The sequence below is a fragment of the Brachycentrus maculatus genome, unplaced genomic scaffold (genome assembly GCF_059751285.1).
Source record: "Brachycentrus maculatus isolate JH-2025_06_01 unplaced genomic scaffold, ASM5975128v1 h1tg000375l, whole genome shotgun sequence".
NCBI lineage: Eukaryota > Metazoa > Arthropoda > Insecta > Trichoptera > Brachycentridae > Brachycentrus > Brachycentrus maculatus.
In genome coordinates, this window is record NW_028281124.1 from 135,001 (window position 1) to 158,891 (window position 23,891).

Genomic DNA, 23,891 nt, shown 5'->3' on the forward strand with positions numbered 1-23,891 from the left:
AAATTTTGAAACTTCTAAATTATTGATCAAATGCAATATACGCCAATTCGCAATAGCCGTTTATGTTAGGACGAGGAAAGCTTATGAGCGAAAATTCATAGCAAAACACTCTATGATAGACTAATTTTTGCAACTTTGATGTTCGATCAAAAGCCGACAGTGAATGGACCACTTTAAAGTTTGTAATACCACGCGACGCCCGTGAGCCGTTGATAATCTCAGTAAAGACAGTGGCGTTTTTCATTAGTACCGCGTGACGTCATAAGATCACATTACTTTCCTCTACCCTTACTTTAATATACAACTACACAATCTTTAAATATGTAGGTTCTTTCTAGTTAAATGCCCTGTCAATACATTTTCAGTATTTTATTTTATCGATTAGTAAAATTTCCGTAAATATATCGCCCACTCCTTTCAAGAACGTCGATTATTTTCTGGCTGTAGTTTAATTGATAAACCGTTTTATGTATGTATGTATACATTTTACGAAAATAGCCCTATGTAAATAATACAGTGGATTTTTAGTCACTTTCATTCGCCCGTGTATATATTTTTTAAGTCACAATATACCAGACATGGTCGCGGTGACATAAGGGATGCAAGATCCCTTGACCCCCAAAGAAAAAAAAATAAATATTGACCCTAACAAAGAGCCGTAAATGAAAAATTGCTTTATTTTACGCTATATATATTATTTTCTCATGTGTTTTTTTTTTTAAATAACGAAAAGTCATTAATATAAAAATTGTGTATATAAAAATTCACATAAAAAAAAACCATTTTACAAAACAGTTTTATAAAATGTACAAATATTTTTAAATAAAAATTAACCCAGATAAATACAATAGTTTTCTACATAAATCAGCGCACCTCAATAACGATAATACCCTAATGACGCGCCTTTTACCTCAAATCCCTCTCAATTCGTGTATGTGCTCGCAATGCGATACAATTTGACTGACCATTATTTAGGAAACACTAATCCAGGAGTTCGGAGCGTACGCCATGGGTGGACGAAAGGATTAAGTAGCGGCAGGAACAGGGTGTAGCGGCCACACAGGACATGACATATTGGTCGGGAAATGAGGGATGACAACACCCCTACACGTAGAGGGATGATGAAACGTGTTATGGTTATGATTGCGGTAGGACGTGTTGTTCTATGTGTTGTACAATGAAAGAATAAAGAATTTTACAGTAATCAATCCCTCGTTGTTCACGTGGTCACGTTCAAATAAAATGCCGCGGATAGCAAAACAAAATGTGAAGGGAAAATAATGATATGAATTGAATCAAAATATTATATGTAGTTATCTCAACTTGATATGAAATATGTATTGTAATATTTATGTGAAAAAGTTGGAAGTCCAAGTATCCCAGGGCCAACGACCTGGCATTTGGCTGGCTTAAGCGATCACTTTATACATTTGTCCAGCATTCACCATTCTTATTTTTGAACACCCATACTGCATTTAAAAAATATAAATAAGTATATATCATCCGTTTTATTTATTAATTAGCTTGTATTACATTGAATACAAACACTTATTTTTACACTTAATTTAACATCATACATGTACAAGTATATATTTACATCATCTCACAGTACACAAAACATTTCTTTGTAAATTCTTTCAGACTCTTTTCATTCTTCATACGAATGTAAGGCATCTCATCGTACATTTTCAAACCCTTATACATTATACAATTTCGCTGCTTTGTTTTTTGTTAAGGAACATTTTATTTTTAACTATTTTATCCTTTGAATTTTAAGACAATTTATCGTAATTTAAAAAAAATAATAAGCATATTATATTATTTTGTAACATCTCATCAAAGATGAAGAAGAATATGGAAGTCTGGGCATTTACGGGGCTGACGACCGTCATAGGCTGGTTTAAGTGATCACTTTACACACGTGTAACATTCACCAATTCTACCCATTATTGACAACCACACTACTCAAATTCTTGGAAGTTCTATAAATATGAACCAATTGAGAAACCTTAAAACCTTAACCTTACCCTTAAGTGATCACTTAAACCAGTCTATGACGGTCGTCAACCCCGTAAATGCCCAGACTTCCATATTCTTCTTCGTCTTTGATGAGACGTTACAAAATAATATGAAAATAACTCCTGTAATTGGAGATAATCCAGATTTTGTGAACAAGTATTCGGACACACTCAAAATGTTGTAAATTTATATTTTAATATTATTTTATCCCAGGTAGTTAAAATTGAAATTTTGTTGAGTTTGGGTTATTAAACGAGGATAAACCTATTCATATAGAAACCAAGCCATAACAAATAAGGACATGGAGTCTCTGTTTGATGATCCTGTCACTTTATTTGTACAGCATCCTTTTGTATATTACTCTGTATATCAAACTGGTGCTATTTGAGTAAATTGGTTGCAGTAGGAGTATGTTGTAGGGATACTTGAAATGCATTTCTATTATTAGAGAATAATATTGTTGTAGATGTCAGCAAATAAATATTTGCATGTAAAATAGAACTGCATTTGCTAATTAAATCCCTTCATCGTACGAGTAAATTATCATTTTCAAAGCTTAAAACCGCCATTTATTTATTTATTAATCCTAAAACACTATATACAAACACATAAATACATCGGATCATTGATGCGGTGTTATCTTGATCTACATATTTATTTATACATATATATTTCAGTAATCACTGGTAGAATGGAGAATGTGTAATGTACAACATTTTGAGTGTATCCAAATACTTGTCCACAAATCTGGATTATATCCAATTATAAGAGTTATTTTTCAAATTATTTTTTGACATCTCATCAAAGATGAAGAAGAAGTCTGGGCATTTACGGGGCTGACGACCGTCATAGGCTGGTTTAAGTGATCATTTTACACACGTATAACATTCACCAATTCTACCTATTATTGACAACCACACTACTCAAATTTTTTGAAGTTCTTTATATGAACCAATTTAGAAGCATTTATCTTGAATCACTAGAACTTCACGAGAGAACTTTTGGTGAGATGAAAATAAGCTTTTTATTGAGCAGAAACTCTTTTTATTAGATTCTGACCTCACATACTAACTTCCATATTCTTCTTCATCTTTGATGAGATGTCGAAAAATAAATTGTGTATTGTTTTTACTTAATACAGCCAATGACGGGTCAATACATTCTGCTAATACTTAGACTTCCGAACTCCCACCTCAATATACTATCAATCTCATTTATTGATTTGGCAGTCACTTTGTGGTAATATTACCGATTTTTTAAATTAAAGTTTACTTGGTGAATACCACTGTTTTTTTTTTAATTATTGTGGCACGTGTTTCGATGCATTCATTGTATTGTTATTATATTGTGTCTCAAAATGATGAATTGATGCATCGAAACACCTCACACAATAGATTTGAAGTAAAAGTGATATTTATCAAATAAAACTTGAATTTAAAACTTCCCTTTTGAGATATCGATATAATCTTAATTACAAACACTTCATATGTGATTTTTTATAACACTCTGAATGTTATTGTAAATTCTTTCTTTTAATCTTAAAAATCGTACTTTACTTTGATTTTATTTTTAAATTTCTTATACTTATGCAACGTAATCGATAACTTTTACCCTTATGATTAATTTTACTTGAAAGACCCAGGTAGGTGCTTGCGCCTGATTAGGTTTTCCATGAATTTTCCAAACTCAAAAGAAATTTGCTTGCTTAAAAGAAAAGTTCGAAACTCCTTTATAACATTTGCTGTATTACCACGTAATTATTAAGCGGGCACACTCACCAGTGACGTGGTGTAGCTTTTGTGGAAGGGAAGCTTTTTTTTAAATGTGTATGAAAAAAAGTATAACGAATGAATAACGCAAAAATGGATTTTAAATGGGGTTTGGATTATCAGTACGAATAACTACTAATTATATCATAATGATTACAGTAACGACATTTTGAGAGTATCTTAATACTTGTTCATTATTCTAAATTATCACCAATTAAGATTTTTTAATATTTTTGACATCTCAACATAGATAAAGAAGAAGTCTGGGCAATCACGGGGCTTCGAAGTGGGCTTCCACTTCCTTTACGACTTCAATTTTCTTCGTCATATGTGTTAAGATATTTAAAAAAAACGTTAAAAAATAACTCCTAAGTGGAGATAATCCAGATTTTCGAACAAGTATTTAGACAAACTCAAAATATTATGAATAAAATAATAAAGCTAAAATAAATTAAAAATCACATTTCCCGGCGTTTCTGAAGTATCAGAATATAATTCACTAATTCGGACCTCACATATAAATGGAAAAAGTCTCTGCTTAATAACAGCTTTCTTTATCCCACCACATGTTGCTATTTTGAACTCGCGCATACTGTGCTACGAGTTCGATAAATAAATCAAGTAGTTCCAAAAAAATTGAGAAGTGTGGTTGTTTATCATGGGTAGAATTGGTGAATGTTGTAAAGTAATAACTTAACCAGCTCGTGACAGGTCATAACCCCTGTAAATACCCAGACTTCCATATTCTTTTTCATCTATGTTGAGAAGCCGAAAATGCTCCAATTTATCGCGTTAAAAGACCGCACGCCTATGGAGTGCCTATAAAGACATACAGGTACATTTACCTGTCTTCATTGTAAAACGTATTAAAAATCACAAGGTAATTTTTCTCTGTATACCTACTAAATTGAAACTTATTTTAAACAAATTTTGATAAATTTCAACATATATAAGCTTAAATTCACATGATGTGTTTCACAGATAATAGCTAGTGAAAATATCAAGTAAATATCTTGTATATCTTGTCCGCCTCCGTAGTGTAATGGTCAGCATGCTCGCCTACCGTTCTGGAGGTCCCGGGTTCGATTCCCAGGGGGGTTTAATAAATATAAGTGATTTTTTCACTCTAATATTTATTCAATATTACACTGGACTGGTACCTGCAGTGGAGGGCTGATCACCTTTCCTTCATGTGTAATCGATCGAGATAACACTGCGTTTATATGAAGCAGTGCCCTTTGCACCATTGGGGTGCGGTAAGGGTTTTATTATTATTTTTATTAAATATCTTGAAAATCGTGAGGTAATTTTTCTCTGTTTATTAAATAAAAGCTGATTTAAAACAATTTATGATGAATTTGAAAAATATGTAAGCTTAAATTCACATTATGTGTTTCTGTAGCTGAAAATATAATATAATAATAGTAAAAATATCTTCTTATAATAAAGTATTTTTTAAATTACAAGGTAATTTTTCTCTGTGTGTTAAATTAAAATTTATTCAAAACAATTTTTGATAAATTTAAAAAATATGTAAGCTTAAATTCACAATAAGTATGTGTTTCTGTAGCTAGTGAATATATTATATTATTTATAGATTTGGCATTAACTTTGTGGAATGACATGATTATTTTATTAATTAAACACTTGAATATACCACTTTAATGAGTTTTATTTTTATTTACGAGTTGTTTTGAAAACATCTGTCCTTTTCGAAACTAGTAAATAAAAATAAAACTCATTAAAGTGGTGTATTAGAGTATTTAATTAATAAAATAAGTGAAAATGTTTACTAAATATCTTAAAAATCATACTGTAATTTTTCTCAACATTTTGAGTGTGTCCAAATACTTGTTCACAAAATCTGGATTATCTCCAATTACAGGAGTTATTTTCATATTATTTTTGACATCTCATCAAAGATGAAGAAGAATATGGAAGTCGGGCATTTACTTCATCTTTGATGAGATGTCAAAAATAATATGAAAATAACTCCTGTAATTGGAGGTAATCCAGATTTTGTGAACAAGTATTTGGACACACTCAAAATGTTGAAAATAAATTGTCTGGTTAAATTATAAGCTTAAATAATAAAAATGAAAATGGTATTTTCTGGCGTTTCTCATGTGTGTGATTATAATCCAGGATTCGGACTTCACATACTAATATAAGAGTTTCTGCTTAATGAAAAGCTTCTTTACATCTCACCAATAGATGTCTCTAGTGAAGTTCTAGTGATTCAAGAACAAGGTTTCTAAATTGGTTCATATATATAGAACTTCCAAGAATTTGAGTAGTGTGGTTGTCAATAATGGGTAGAATTGGTGAATGTTACACGTGTGTAAAGTGATCACTTAAACCAGCCTATGACGGTCGTCAGCCCCGTAAATGCCCAGACTTCCATATTCTTCTTCATCTTTGATGAGATGTCAAAAATAATATGTAATTTTTCTCTATTAAATTGAAATGAATTATAAGAATTTTTGATAAATTTTCATACATATAACCTTAAACTCACATTATGTATTTCACAGAGAATATCTAGTGAAAATATCGATTAAATATCTTAAAAATCTAAAGATATTTTTTTCAGTAAATATACTAATCGGTAATGCATTACCGATAATAATCAGTAATGCATTAAAACATGTGTCATAAAAGATTTTAAGAAATAGTGATATTTACCAAGTAAAACGAAAATTTAAATATATTTGAAACAATTCTTGAAATATGTGAACATAAACTCACATTATTCGTTTCATGGGGAATTTGTAAAATTTTAACAAAGTAATACAAAGTGCAATATTTTCATCAATCTGAGAGCCGTTACAAAATTGTGGTAAAAATAAATACCATAGTGTTTCGAACCCAGGCATGAAACAGGGTGTTTCAAAATTTGGTATTTGAAATGACGACAAAAAAATCAAAGTCAGGTATGTAATTAGAAAAAAATTATTATTAAGACACCTTCAATATTCTTTAATTCTGATATTGAATTAACCGCAATTGAATTTAAAGTAGTCATAAAGTGGCGTTTTGGAGAGGTTTTACACAAAGTCAACGATAAATAATAATAAGGAGAGTATTATATTACCTTACCACAAGGCTAACAATGTTTATACGATATAATTCTTCTTCTTACCCTTATACGCACCCAATGGTGTATAGGGCACTACATCATATTGACGCAGTGTTATTTTGACCGTTTATTGAAAGAATGCAAGGTGATCAGCCCTGCGCGTCAGGTACCAGTCCAGCGTGATATTAAATAATGAAAGTGGAAACCACCCTTATTTATTTTGATCCTCTTAAAAATCGAACCCGGGACCTTCAGCACGATAGACAGATGCGCTAACCACCACACTACTGAGGCAGACATACAATACATAAAATATAAATTCATAATTTTTCAGTTCAAGGGGCAATTAATATAAAATCGACATTTCGGCATCAACTGTGTTATAAATTCGCTGAAACTACCTGTTGTCCCATATAAACGCAGCCGTCTATACACCCCCTATGTACCTTTAGGAGGCTGTGGCGGGCCGCGAGTATAAAAGGGGAGCCTCCGGCACAGCCTTTACAGTTCACCTGCGCTTTCAGGGCAAGGAACAAGGGCGAGATCTCCTGAATCCTGAAATCGCTACCTCAAAGCTGAAATTCTTAGCTCCTTTTCTTTTATTAATTATTTGCAACTAGATTACCTGAAACATGAAAATGTTGTTTGTATATATTGTGCTTTTCTTCGGGATGGCGAGTGCGTCGGGGCAAAGCTCCGGTAAGTTCATTTGGAATATTTTCTTCCCTTTCAAAATTTACTTCTAAAAAAATTTTTTAAAATGAAGTCACGTTTTCAATATATTGTATTTTTTTCAACGACTCATTTGAGTATACGTTTAAAAAATATTTTACTTTATAAATTTGTAAAATAAATTATGGTCATATCTTATTTTATGTGAAAACCAAAGTTTTATAAGAAAAAGTAAAAATAAAATACAAAAACACAAAAAAAGTTTATTCTTGTATTTTATTTCCCTTTAAAAATTTTTTGCCATTATTTTTTTTATGTGTTGATGAAACTGTGAATCAAATGTGATATATGATAAAACATGTTTTGTTAATTACTTTTTCTCGGTTTATATTTCTTTCATACATGTATGTTTTAAATGTCAAATTAATAATAATTTTAGTAAATAGAGATACTTACGCAATATGTAACCAATTCGCACAATACCTTTAATAAGATTAGCCACAAGTGATGGAAGTAAATGCAGCCTTTTTTGTTTTTGGGCCTTTGATCAAAAAAAATTATTTATGTTTTTTTTCCTCTTATATTTTTGTGAATCAAATGTAGTTTTCAGTAAAATATTATTTCTTAATATAAAATTGAATTATTAATTCTTTTCAAAAGCACGCCATTTTAATAATTAAATAAATAATATCATGTTTATCCAGATAAATATAATGGCATTGTCGAGTTATTTCAGTACTTTATTTAAACAACTGTTTTAATTGACAATATTCTGAGGGTCTCCAAATAATTGTTCACAAATCTGGGTTTTGTCATCTTAGGAGTTATTCATAATGATATATCAACATAGATGAAGAAGAATATGGAAGTCCTGGTTTTTACAATGGTTTTCTTTGGTTTATTTTCTTCATCAATATGGAGATATAGAAAAAATCATTATAGTCGCTGAAACATATAAAAAAAAATCTTGAAAATTGTTCTTTATAGTTGTGTTTATATTTGAAATAATATACATGACATGCACGTGACATAAAACTAACTCAACTAACTAGCCGTCACGCCGCTTCCCCGCAGGGGTAGGCAGAGAGAATAGAACGCCACACCCAAACCACGCCAAACGTTCTTCGACTCTTCCGTGATGGTTAGTTAGTTCGTTAGTTATAAAATGGAAAATTACAAAGTTAGTGCTTCAAATATAACTTATATTATCGATACAGTTAAGAAAGATGCGTTGAAATGGTTTGGGCACTTGAATTGAACGATTAAAGAAATAATACTAAAATAAATTTATGGGGTGAATGCAGTTAGTAATAGAAACAGAGAAAGATCGAAGAAAGCTTGGCAAAATCAAGTATTTCAAATACTTAGGCGTGGTCGAGACAAAACTCGGAGTAATCAGCGGGTATGTATGAGGAGAAGCATGTATGTGGAAGAAGCTTATATTGTTTGCAAAGACGGACTGATGTCGCGTTTTATTCTCTCAGCTTCCCCGTGCGGAGAAGCGGCGTGATAGTAAGGGGGTCAGTTAGTTTTTAAAGGGATCCGTCGCCAAAAAGTTTGAAGACCGCTGGATTAAGCAATGGCTGCCGATTTTAAATGGGCTGACTTCCTTAATTAGGGATATATATTATGTTAACTGGCACTTTCCTGTGTGTAAAAACTAAGACGAATATGTTACATTTGGTAGGGTACCTATTTGACAAATAAGTGCTTTTACTCCCGGTACTAATGAGGATGCTTTAGATCTGGAAAGAGCAGTGAGCTTTAGATCAATAGGAAAGCTGCCTTGGTTTTTCTTTTGTTATTTGTCAGTTCAACTTAAAGTTTTTGACATACTGATGTATAGGTACCCACTAAAACGAAATCACGTAAAAATTAAATAATTCTAAAAGATACATTCGTTTGAAAATGCCATAACTAGGCGAAAAAATTGTCCCCAAAAAATGTTTTTTTAACAATAAAATACTTGTAGCCTCAAAAAACAAGTGTCTGATTTTAACAAGTGTCTTTACATCTCACCAATAGATGTCTCTAGTGAAGTTCTAGTGATTCAAGAACAAGGTTTCTAAATTGGTTCAAATATATATGTAGAACTTCCAAGAATTTGAGTAGTGTGGTTGTCAATAATGGGTAGAATTGGTGAATGTTACACGTGTGTAAAGTGATCACTCAATCCAGCCTATGACGGTCGTCAGCCCTGTAAATGCCCAGACTTCTATATTCTTCTTCATCTTTGATGAGATGTCAAAAAAAAAATAAAAAAAAAATTATATCAAAAAATAATCTGATTTTAACATTTAATATATAAATTAAAATGGAGTTCTACAAATTAAACGCCAAATCTATAAACTAAAAGATAAAATTTTTGATCCTATTATACAATAGTCGATACATGTTTTTCATTTCTTAATTTTTTTGGCAACATCTATCCATTTTTAACCAAAATTTTACTTACTAAGCTGAAGATTGATTGTGTTTGATTAATGTTTTTGCTGAAATTGATTCGCGCATTAAAAAACATCTTTAAAAACCAAATATTTTAAGGGGTTTCTGGGGCTGCAACTGGGGGACATGCATGAATGTGGGAGAGGCGAAGAATGTTTGCGAGGACAGAGTAGTGTGGCGTCCTATTCTCTCTATCTACCCCTGAGGGAAAGTGACGTGATGGTTAGATAATTATTTAATCTAACAAGATAGAATTTTAAAGCAAATCTGAAACACACCTATTTTACAAACTTCCATTGTCAGAATAAAATGCACTGCAGAGAATGTCAGTTTATGCCAGCTAGGTTTGTCTGTTCAATACTTTTTATCAATTCAATCGGCACTTCAGATGCAACAGGAACCCATGTCTCCTAGGAAATTTACAGAGAGTTTTTCAATTTGAATAATGGGTCTTTTCATCAACGCGGTGTAGAGAAAATAGTTTATGGGGAATCGAAAAACTCTTTTTACAATGTTGTGAATTGACTGACGTACGGTGATACAAAGTAAATATCGCTCACTTCTTTCAAGAACGTCATAAATCGAAAAACTAAATTTTTCAGGAGAACGTTTTCTAAGTTTAAAAATATAATACAATGTTTTATATTTAAACATCAATCCACTTTTTGAACTTTGTACTGTGCAACAGATCTTTTAAGGTAAAACCTGAAGTATTTTTCTCCATTTGAAAAATATTTAGTATATTTAAATAATAATTAAACAGTACGTTTTCTTCAAAATGCAATAACAACACTTTCTGCCCTGTAGCGGGTAAATATTGAGTTAAAAATATGCCTCTTTTGCTGGGATATAGTACATTTTTTGGGCACTCCGAAAACATGCACAGCTGAAAATTGACGATTTTTTATTTATGACGTTCTTGAAAGGAGTGAGCGATATATGAACTATCGGTACAAACTGATAATCAATGTAACGAGTATAGATAGAGTTGTGACTAATGAGTTACTGCTACTTTAACGATGTTAATGGTGATACTCGTATACGTTACTGATTCTCGGTTTATATGTCTTTCCAGTTTATTATTTTTAATATGAAAATTTCATATATATTAGAAGCTAGACATACGCAATACGTTACCAATTTTTGCATAGATTAGCTTTAAATGATCGAATTAAAAAATCGAATTATTTTGAAGAAGTTATCCATTCTTTAAGTTCAGTTTATCAAACGATTATAGTAACAATTAAAATGAATATTTTTTTATCTTAAGCATTTATAACCTCTAAAAAAATACTGCTTCAAAAAATCTTGTATTAATTTGGTATTTACGATTTTCTCTAATATTTGTTTTTACGTTTCAGGGTATAGTTAATTATTAAAATATCCTTAACTGCCCTTCACGGTGCATAGAGCATTAATTACAGCAGTCGTATTGATAGTAAATTACATAAAACGTATGATTCTTAACAGCTGCTTAAATGTTATATACCCGCAAACATTATAAATTTTAACATATAAGAAGTTTCCACTTTCTTTTATTCCCATATAACCAGACTGAGCCACAGCAGCTTAAGAGTACATTGCTATTAACTTTGCTAATTCATTCAATCAAATATTTTTAAATGACTTTTTTGACTTACATTCTTTTGTCCTCAATATATTTTATTGCATATCCTAAAAGAAGGGCTTTTTTTGATATAAGAAATCGTTAAAGGTTAAATTTCCGACACCTGTTCTAAATTAATGACAAATGAAAAATTTATTTTCAACGGCTTATTTTTTACGGTGCAATAAAAACAATTATTACACTTTACCTTTTAATCTCTTAATCTCCAGTTTAACTGAAAAGGGGGGACTTTTCATTATTTTATTAGTTTAAAAGTTTTTTTTTTCACAATATTTTTTCCGCCTCCGTGGTGTAATGGTTAGCATGTTCATCTACCGTGCTGGAGAATACTTAGTGTATTTCCATTCGTATTTCATAAATAACCCTTTACTTTTTCATCAAAAGTGACATCTGTTGTGTTTTAAAATTAAGTCTTATTTTTCTCTAAACTGTTGATAAGATACAAAATCAACATTGTTTCAAAAACAAAGAAGCGAGGGTGAGTGACAAAACAAAGAAAAAGATGTAATTTTATGATGGTAAAAGTTCTCGTTTATCATCAGAAGAGGGTGGATCTTTCAATCCTTAAATCCTGGGATTATGTCGCGAAATGAAATATTATTTCTTTTAATAAAAATTATATATACCTATAATACAGTCGTTCTCAACTGGTGATCCATGAGCTTATTGCGAGTCTTCGCGAAATTATGAAAACCAAAATTTGTTATTCTTAGAACAATTAAAAATGTCATGGGAGCTATGTGTAGCAATTTGTACAGACCGTGCTCCATCGATGGTAGGTTCATGGAAAAAAATTGTGACCCTTGATTTGTGAAGCTTGGCTTACCAATTTAGATAAAGAAATGAAAGAAGCTTTATCAAATCGTGGGTATACTGGCAAAAAATGTTAACATTAAAATCCCTGTTTTGTAAAGCTTTTGGCATGAATAAAATACCCGCAATCAAACTTAATGTTGAATTTACTTTTAAAATCAAATAAATGTGATATTTCAAACTACTTTATTTATTTTTCCAGTTTATAGAATGTTAAAAACTTTACAATTTGCATCATTCAGTCAAAATTGCATACTTTCGAGTTAACGTTTTTTGCTAGTATACCCACAAAATATTAAACCTAGTATCGCTGAAATTTGTAAAAGCCGACAAGCTCAGGTGTTACATTAAATAATTTACATTAAATTTCGCCGCATAAAATTCATTCGAGTATTTATGTTATATGTGTTTTTTTTTTAATTAATGTAATTTTTAACTTGCTGTTATAATAAATCAGTTATATTTTCAATCAACGTTTTCTTTGTATGTTTCTTGGATCATTAGTTTTGGTGTACGGCGTTTTTCCTTATGATCAAAAGTGCTCCCTAACTTCAAAAAGGTTCAGAACCACTGCTATAATAATATACCGGGAATATTCCCACTGACAGTATTTTGACAAAGAAAATTAACTTGTCATTCAGAGTCAACAGTATAAGCTGTATCTCTCAAAAGTAGGGCGTATAACAAGATTGAAAAATAATAAAATATGTAGGTACTCTGATTTCGAGGTACCCAAGTTAAACGTATTTAAAAATGTACAAAACAATGATAGATTTTCATTAATTGCTTAAGCAGTCACTGTGTGGTAGTCTAATCGTTTTTAATTTAAATTTTACTTGAGAAATACCACTTTTTCTTAAAATATGTTATGACCCATGTTTCGATGCATTCAGCATCATTGTCAAACACCGGTGTTGATGATGCTGAATTCAATCAATCAAATCACAGATCAAATCACAAAGACAAATTGGTGTGGGGTTCTTTTTTCTCTGCCTACCCATGTAGAAAGTGTAGTGATGGTTAGTTAGACTGTTTTTTTTCATGTATTATTATTTACATAACTGAATACAAAAGTTAGTTGAACAATTTAATTTCAGTATATTTTTTTATTCATTTATTTATTTCATAGATACATACATTTTCTTACTTTACGTATTACGGCTCTTTAGGCATGGCCTGTCCTAAATACTTACATATAAATACTATTTTTATTTTATTTTATTATTAGTTTTTTTTATCATTAGATTATATACATTACATACAATAGATACAATAAAAATTTACATTTAAAACGTTTTACAATCAAATAGTTACACCTGGACTTTAATTAATTCACTTTCTACCTTGTCCCTTCCAACGAGAAGCAACCATCGACATAATAAGTGAGTACATATACATGTTTTTCACTTCTTATATTTAAAGGTTTTAATTTTTTTTATAATACACAATACAACGTCCAATTTTTTTGTAAAACGTCAAATTTGATTTGTTAAACGTTTAATTATTTAGGCGTCAAATTTGGTGTGTAAAACATTAAATTTGAAGTAAAAAATCTAAAAATTTATATTTTAACTTTTTTTACCTTTTACGTATTTACTACTCGTAAATATAATATTTTCACGTAAATATATTCAGAAAGCACTCGAGTCGATATGAAATTTAAAACTCTTTCATACACAAATAATTCCAAACATGTCCTTTTTCCATTCCCTCCATTGTCGAAAATATAAAAAAAATATTCTCCATATTGAGGGCATCATATTCAGATTTTTACAAAACAACTTTTAAGTGGTGGATTGAAAAACTTGGATCCATTATAGTCGGGGATGTTTTTATCATCCCCATAAGAATATCTAAACTTTTTCTTGCAAATAGGTGTTTTAAGTTTTCCAATTCACAGGGGAGTTATGTTTACAAGTGAATATACAATTCAATTCAAATATATTTTCGCGAGAACTATCCTCCCCGCAAAAGATGCAAGGTTTGAAATTGTAAGACAATATTGTTTTTGTCTATGGAAAATATAAAACCGAATTCGTCTTAATTCAAAGAAAACATTTGTGTTCTTGTGATAATCACAAATCTTTCAATTTCATATGGTTTTGAAGGCTACGACTCCATATTTATAAATTTATTTCTTTTTTTCAATATTTCTTACCATCGGTGTCTCTAGTGAAATTCTATTGATTCAATCACTATGTTTCAAATTTGAGCAATATATATAAAGAAGATCCAAGAATTTGAATAGTGTGGTTTTCAATCACTTTTACAGTGTAATATTTATTTAATATTACCCTGGACTGGTTCCTGAAGCGCAAGAGTGATCACCTTGCCTTCATGTAAGTAATGATAAAGATAACACTCTGATAACACAGATCAATTCGATGCAGTGCCCTATGCACCATTGGGTGCGGATAAAGGTTTTAAGTATAAGTAAGGTATCATGGGTAGAATTGGTGAATCTTACACGTTAGTAAACTTATAACTTAAACCAGCCTATGAAGGTCGTAGGCCCCGTAAATGCCCAGACTTTCATATTCTTTTTCATCCATGTTGAGATGTTAAAAAATGATATAAAGAATATTGTATGATACATTTTATGATATAGTGGTAATCAGTGTCGTGCACAGAGAATTAATTATGGGTAGATAGTAAGGTAAGCTAGATACTCCTTACTAGGGTAGGCAGTAGAGGTAGGTAGTAAGATAAGCTGGTTCTACTAAGAAAGGCATTGGTTGCGTTACCGACTTAATTTAAAAAATAAAAATAAGACTTACAATTTTATTTTTAACTCCTTTAATTTATCTTCAACTATCGCGACGCTTCTTAGCAGCAGGCATAGAGAATAGAATGCCATATTTATACATCTCTTCACATATACCAGCCGATTATTCCAACTCCTTACCTGACCACTTTCAAGCATTTGAAATACTTAATAATGCCAAGTTTTCCTCAATCTTCCTTTGCTTCCATTAAATTAAGTAATAGTTTTTTTTCTCACCATTTTTATTGAATCATACCCTAATTCTCATCTACAGGTATTTTTTAATAAGTAATACCTTAAAAAAGAACCTCATAATTTTACGAATGGAAATTTTCTACATGGATAAAAAAATAATTCAAGGAAAAAATCTAAGTTGTAAATTTACGTTCGGTCGCGGAAAAAAGGATATTATATTTCTCGTGTTATATTCAGTAATGGGTGTTGGAGCCTTTTGCATAAACACATTTTCTTATATAAAACGTAAAAAGATGATCTTGTTTGGTATATTGGCATCATGGACTATTCAATCCTTCCTAAGCCAAGAAAAAACAAATATTTCACATGCCCAAATATTACTCTGAAAATCCGTAATACGATTCCATAACAATGTAAAAAATATGAAAAAAATGCTAAAATAACACAAATATATCTAAATTTGTGAATAAATTATCTGGTCAAGTTAAAAACTTCATAAAAATTTTAATTCAAGTTTTCAGGCGTCTCCCAGTATTTAATAATAATAAAATAAACAATAAATATATATATATATATATATATATATATATATATATATATATATATATATATATATATATATATATTTACAAATATATAAATATATATATATATATATATATATATATATATATAAATATATATATATATATATATATATATATATATATATATATATATATATATATATATATATATATATATATATATATATATATGTATATATATATATATTTACATATATATAAATATATATACATATATATTATTTATCATAAATAAAAAATCAATTCATAAACTACATTTCGACTTTTGCGGACACAATCAAATACGTCTTTTGGTTAAAAGTGCAATATATGTTGTTGTACTACCCGGTTCCATTTTTTTAAAAATCATTTTAAAAAAAAGGAAGTATAAACAGAGGTAGTTATAACTGGATAAAGGAAGTGGGTAGGGCTGATGCTAAAGTCGAAAGAATTCAGAATGTTAAATTATGTTCTTACGTATGAAATGCTATAATTTTATGAAATTTTAGGAATTCAATCAAGTTATAAAGCCCGGCGCGGTGGGACAGTGGGTTTATTCCCATTTCCGAGGGTAGGAAGATCACAGCTGGGCAAGTCCTGGCAAATTTCGCCGGAAGAATTTGAAGGTAAGTTAAAAAAAAAAAACATCATTTAAATCACTAACTAACTAACTAACCATCACTGACTAACATCCTGATTGTGCCAAGTTTTCCTCGGTCTTCCTCTGCTTCTTTTTCCAACTACATTCACCCCATAATTTTGTTTAACTGTTCTTTCCTCGCTCATACGTTCCATATGTCTAAACCATCTCAACACACCTTTCTTAATTTGATCGATAATGCTTATCTCAGCCTTGCATTATTTCCTTGTTTCACCATTCGAACATATATCAAACATAATTTTTTCCGCACATTCGTTTGAGGGATCGCATTTCGCTTGCAAATACTCCGCATTTAAATCAAGGTTTGCACCAACGTGGCATATTGCATCCTTGTACCCGCTTATTTTTTAATAGGCTTCATTATTGAAACCTGAAGTAAGATTTTCAACATGAATGTGATCTTAGTACAATCAAGAGAGCATTCTGAATCTACATATTATTTTCTCTCTTTTACAAGCTATTTACAACATTTTTGGATGTGTCCAAATGCTTGATCACAAATCTGGGTTTTTCCACTTAAGTGATAACCCTAAAATAATATATAAATTATATAATATTAAAAATAATTTTACGTTTCGACATCTAAAAATAGATGAAGAAGAAAATGGAGTATTTACAGGATTTGTGTACCCCCAAAAATGATATGAATAAATTAATCTGATTAATATTATTTTTTAACATCTCATCAGAGATGAAGAAGAATATGGAAGTCTGGGCATTAACGGGGCTGACGACCGTCATAGGCTGGTTTAAGTGATCACTTTACACACGTGTAACATTCACCAATTCTACCCATTATTGACAACCACACTACTCAAATTCTTGGAAGTTCTATATATATGAACCAATTTAGAAACCTTGTTCTTGAATCAATAGAACTTCACTAGAGACATCTATTGGTGAGATGTAAAGAAGCTTTTTATTAAGCAGAAACTCGTATATTATTAATCTGATTAAATGATAAACTGCCCAAAAAATTATCTGCTTTCGTGGTGTAATGGTTAGCGTGTTTATCTACCTTTCTGGAGGTCCTGGGTTCAATTCACAGGGGGGGGGGTAGGTGAAAATAACTATTAGTGGTTTTACACTTCTATATTTATTTAATATTACCCTGGACTGGTCTCAATCATCGTGGGTAAAAAGGTGAAAGATACAAGTGTGTAAGGTGATCAATTAACCAGTTCCTAAAAATACCCAAACTTCCATATTCTTGTATTTTTATATTAAAAGCATTGATTACTTTGTGGTATGGTTTTGTTGTTATGTTTACTTTGTGTAATACCACTTTTATAAATTATAAACGTGTTATTACACAAAGTAAACAATAAACAATACGGAGAGTGTTTTTTTTTCTCCATGTTCTTCATCACCTGTGTTGAGAGTGCTCAAAATGTTCATTACTGAACCCCGAACTAAATCTTTTAACACCGATGTGTTCTCACTTTAGTACAGCCTTCGAAATTTTCATCTTCTGGACGTCTGACACTTTTACAATCACAGGCAAGAAAGTTACAAATCGCATTTGAGTTGTATAGGGAACATTAACCCTTCTGTGGAAAATTTTGGCACATATAATGCTTAAATTTGGCCACCACTGGCTTAAATTATCATTTGTTCCTTTCCTATATTTGTAGAAATATTTAATTTTTTTATCTAAATACATCTTTGAAATGAAACTGTTAGCCAGAGGGTTAATATGATAGTAAGATATACTAAGCATACATGCCTTTACCAATCTAATCTAATTTTATCAATACTGATCAGATGCAGAACACATCTCAGATATGCGGATGTCATATTCTGGTTTAAACGTATTCAATTAAAACAATAATTAGATCTGGGGTTTTCGATAGTTTCGTGTCATGATATTATGTTATTGTCAGTGTACACTATTAAATGTAAAATTAGCGGAATTGAAAGATCGCTATCACGACGGGTAATGTCGTTGCTCTAATCACCAAGCTACAATGATAACAAAATTGATTTGTAAATTATTCTGTTTATAGTACAAGGGTGAAAGCTTACATGTTTGACCCAGATTTTTTTTTAATTTTACTACATTTCACATCACAACATTTTTGTTCACAAATCCCTGTTCAAGTAAAAATAATAACAAAAAATAAATAAATAAAATAAACAGTTTTAAGATGTACAAGAAGAGAAGAGCAAAAAAGTAAAAATAAGTGCTATTAGGCAACAGCATAAAAAACCAGTAAACACATAAAACAGAAAACAAACGCAACAGATCGGCTGTCCAAACTCAAAACACAGTAAGGAACATTTTTTTTGTAGTACGTTTTTTTCACATTTTTGGATTCTAGTAGATTCTACTTAGTCCAAAAATGCAAAAAAATGTACTACAAAAAATGTCCTTTACTGTGTTTTAAGTTTGGACAGCCGAGATACGTAGCTATTCATATATTGATACGTAGTTTCAATATATTGATATGTGTGTTCGATGTGACCAAACCCAGCGCTGTAAACGAAAAATTGGACACACTTAAAGCATTGTCGAATTTCTCATATTATCAGGGATATGGAACTTGTGTAATATTGTGAATAAATTACTAGTTAAATTATAAACTGCATAAAAAAGAACAATTAAAATCAAATTAGGTGCTTATTTCATAGAACATATCTTGTATGTGTTTCACAAATTTTCTGTGTGCGGCATTTATTTCACCTTACATTATAGTTGGTTCGTTTATTAAATCAAATAAAGAGAAATGTGCCGAATAATAATGATTAATGACGGGTCCAGGCTGTTGAGGGTTTCACCCTTACTTGATTCCATCTGAATGTGTCAGCATCAGTCCGTAGGGGTTGAAATTCGCTCACCCCTGAAATAAGACGTACCTCGCAATATCTTGGCTCATCTATCTTTGTTTTTGTATCATTTTACAAGTACTGTTTAAGACAATGATTTTTTTAAGTATTCAATTTTCTTAATTTTTTTATTTCTAGTATTTTAATACTTTTTGTGTAACATGATGGTAATACCGGGTATTATTTTTTTAAATCTTATTACAACTATATTTTAAAACAATTTTTTTGACATATCATCAAAGATGAAGAAAAATATGGAAATCTGGGCATTTGAGGGCAGGTCATAGGCTGGTTTAAGTGATCACTTTATACACATTTAACATTCACCAATTCTACCCTTTATTGATAACTACACTACTCAAATTCTTGGAAGTTTTATATAAATGAACCAATTTTGAAACATCTTTTATGAGATGTCAAAAAATAATATGAAAAATAACTCCTATAATTGAAGATAATCCAGATTTGTGAAGAAGTATTTGGACACACTCAAAATGTTGTAATACAGGTTGTTTCACTTGTGTTTTCATTAATTATCATATTCATTTTAATATTATTACCCGGGATTGTGATATCTTTTTGGTATATTAAATGCATTGTTAACTTTGTGGTATGGTAATATAACACTCTCCTTATCCTCCATCGTTCACGTTGTGTAATATCACTTAAAAATACTACTTTATCACGACTGGTTTCAGAATAACCATTCCATCGTCGGGCCAAATGTAGATTTGGCCTTGACATGATGATGGAATGGTTATTCCAAAACCGGTAGTCGTGAAGTAGTGTTTTTAGGTAGTATTACACAAATCGAATGATGAGTGATAAATGAAGCGAGTGTTAATTATATTTTTTTTTGAAAAAAGAGAAATATTTGTGTTTTTATTATTTATACAAATATTTCAATTACACACAATTTCTGTGAGCCTAAACGATTCATTATTAGAAATATGTATCAAATTGTGGTAGAGTGGGTTCGAACCGAGAAACTCTGACTCGGGACCACAACGACACATACGATAGTGAAATTAAATGATTTTAATATTTATTCTTCTTCTTACCCTTATCTGCACCCAATGATGCATTGCAGTTCCCTATGCATCAATTTAATTTACATAAAAAATATTTATTTATTTACAAACGTATTTTTCATTTTTTTTAATAAACTTGAGATACTTGGTAATGATGCGAAATGCATCAAAACACGTGTCAAAACATATTTTAACAAACAGTAGTATTTATCGAGTAACATCTAATTTAAAATTTACCTAAATAAATTTTTAAAATACAAGAAATAAAAATTCTTACGAAAAAAATTAATGCCCATTACATATAAATCTTGAAAAAAAATACTAATATACCATTAATTATATAAAACATCAAACCTTGAGTGTAAGTCCCACTCCAAGCACAAGATCTCAGTCTCTTTTTTGGAGAGGCACAGCGAATCTAAAACTATAAATTTGCCATATGTAAAAATGTTTAGAAATTGTATTGAAATTGTAAAAAACTGTATTAAACAAAAAATAAATAAATAAAGAAAATAAATATAACAAATTGATTTTTCTCTCCATAGAACTTCACAGCGACTCGAAGCGCCAAGGGCTCATACCGTTCCCCCGCGTTGGGCGCTCCATGGGTCAGGATTTGGGCGCTCAGTGGGGAGCCAACGGCGACATGAGCAACGGCATGTGGTTCGGACCCCGTCTCGGCAGGCTGTCCAAAAGGAACGGGATCAACGATTACGTTCCCTGGACCATGATTGCTTTGAGAGGTAAGAAAAAAATATCCGCTGGACTCTCTGGTTTTCTTCAGCCTTCTGTCCTCCACTGCTGGATATAGTCTTTTCCATATCCTTCCATTTCTTTCAGTCGGTTGCAATTTTTATCCCCTACAGCAGATAAAATAAAGTCATATTATTTTTAACATCTCATCAAAGATGAAAAATCGTTTCACCAATAGATGTCTCTAGTGAAGTTCTAGTGATTCAAGAATAATGTTTCAAAAATTGGTTCATATATTAAAAAAAACTTTTTAAAAAAATAAATAAAATAAAAATAAATAAATAAAAATAATTAAAAAAAAAAAATATATATATATATATATATATATATATATATATATATATATATATATATATATATATATATATATATAAATATAAATATGTAGAACTACCAAGAATTTGGATAGTGTGGCTGTCAATAATGGGTAGAATTAGTGAATGTTACTCGTGTGTAAAGTGATCACTTAAACCAGCCTATGAAGGCCGTCAGCCACGTAAATGCCCAGACTTCCATATTCTTCTTCATCTTTGATGAGATGTCAAAAAATAACATGAAAATAACTCCTGTAATTGGAGATAATCCAGATTTGGTGAACAAGTATTTGGACACACTTAAAATGTTGTAGATAAAACAAAGCATTAATACGACAAAGCATCAATACATCGAAAAAATAATAACGTAGGTACTTATCAATGGCAAAATAAAATAAAAATAAAATAAAAATAATAAAAAAAACTTTATTAAAAATGTAGAACCCTTAAAACATTATTAGTGAGATTTTGGTTGTTGGATGCTAGATACCATTTTTATACCGGGTTCATAGCTGGTAGCTTTTAATTAAATACAAGCAGTAGTACGTTCGTCTGTAAGTCTATGTACTTCTTAAGTCTTGTTAAAAAAAGTGAATTTTTTGTAAAATCACTTAAACATTTTTTTTCTCAATTCGCTCCTCGTGCCATAAGTTCACCATCCCTGCTTTAGGAGATTTTAGAGTGAATATTTTTCAACTCAATAATAAAGGAGTTTATATCAGAAAATTGTATTGTTTTTAGAAATGACTTCACAACGCGACTTCACGCCCCGTCTTGGCAGAGAATCCGAAGAAAACCAGGCTGATGATGAAGAAATGGACCAGGAAATCACAGGACAAGATCCTCCGAGAAATATATAAATTTAATTAAAACAAACTGACCTGATCTGGACTCTGGACTTATCTACGCTTATTTATTTGCTAAGGAACAACAAATATATCTCAATTCATTTAACATTAGTTTAAGAACTTAATTTAACCGACGCTTAACAACCCATAATTTAACATTTGCTTAAAACCCAATTATTTAACACTCTCTTGGGAATTTAACAAGTTCTTTATTTCATTACAAATAACTGTTCTTGTTAGATGATATTAATGTTTTGGACAACAACAATCGACGGGTATATATGAGGAGATGCATGAACGTGGAAGAAGCGAAGAATGTTTGCAAAGACAGAGTTGTGTGGCGTTCTATTCTCTCTGCCTACCCCTGCGGGGAAGTGGCGTGATGGTTAGTAGTCCAACATTACATCTTTTTTTTTCAAATAAATATAAGTGATTTTATCACTACTGCCCTGAACTGGTACCTGAAGCGAGGGCTGATCAACTTTCCTTCATGTGTTAACGATCAAGATAACTCTGCGTTTATATGTTGCAGTGCCCTATGCACCGTTTGGTGCGGATAAGGGTTAGAAGAATATATTACATCATATATATAATAAACAACAACTATATAAGTTATAGTTTTTTCTACTTTCATTTTATTTAAATAGCGACCGGATTGTCTGGACACAGACATCTGGTCAGATAAAATAAATGTGAAAAAACCGTACAGTTAAAACATTCTACTAATCATTCATCGTTCACTTTGTGTGATTTCAAAGTGGTATTACACGAAATGAACGATGAATGATAAGGAGAGTGTTATATTACCACATTACAAAGTTAACAATGCTTTAATATACAAATTAGACTATATATTTGTTGTTTTATTATATTAAATGCAGATCCACCAAGAAAAGGTAGCAAATCTAACACAACATATCGACCATCCATGAAACTTGATGATTTTATGTAAAATAGTTTCGAATTTTCAATCTTAATTATACGAGTATATAGTATAATCTGATTTTTAAAGCTTTTGTTAAATTCCCCCAAGGTAAATTTGTTAAAAAGTTGGGTTTTATTAACAAAATATACTGCTTAATATGTCAATTTTACAACTACTTAAGGAAATATATTTACATATACTTTTTAAATTAATTGTACTACATTTTTAACATGTATAATCTTGAAATAAATCGATAACTGCATAAAGATATATTTGCTTATAAAATAATACTAACATTTATATTTATTGTTATTTATTATTTTTTAATGAATGCAGTGGATCCTCGGTATAACGTATATAAAAAAGTTGTCAGAAAATCGATATATTAAGGTTTATTCTCTTGTTTGTTGACCTCTATACAACGAATTCTGTCTAATTCAAATATTCGCAATACATACGGTATAAGAAATATAACTTTGTATGTACTCATAGTATAACATACTGAAATTAGTTAAGCTAACGTACTTTCTACGTTTATATGCGCTATTCGTTATATAGAGGTATATTTCATGGGCTAGTTCAAG

General features: G+C 30.6%; 1 protein-coding gene across 1 annotated transcript; it reads left to right on the forward strand.

Moving 5' to 3' along the window:
- Window positions 1–7,370: 7,370 nt before the first annotated feature.
- On the forward strand, window positions 7,371–23,573 carry Capa (cardio acceleratory peptide capability). The gene is made up of 4 exons (XM_088270240.1): window positions 7,371–7,566; window positions 16,459–16,575; window positions 21,013–21,210; window positions 22,276–23,573. The coding sequence occupies exons 1-4, from the start codon at window positions 7,500–7,502 to the stop codon at window positions 22,392–22,394; spliced, it is 501 nt and encodes a 166-aa protein (XP_088126366.1). The 5' UTR covers window positions 7,371–7,499; the 3' UTR covers window positions 22,395–23,573.
- The last annotated feature ends 318 nt before the right edge of the window (window positions 23,574–23,891 follow it).

Bases quoted from the DNA above. Each gene is read 5' to 3' on its own strand.
- Capa (XM_088270240.1), top strand. From the start codon at position 7,500: ATGAAAATGTTGTTTGTATATATTGTGCTTTTCTTCGGGATGGCGAGT. The intron at 16,576-21,012 runs GTAAGTTAAAAA...TTCTCTCCATAG, and splicing joins TTCGCCGGAAGAATTTGAAG to AACTTCACAGCGACTCGAAG. The intron at 21,211-22,275 runs GTAAGAAAAAAA...TATTGTTTTTAG, and splicing joins GACCATGATTGCTTTGAGAG to AAATGACTTCACAACGCGAC.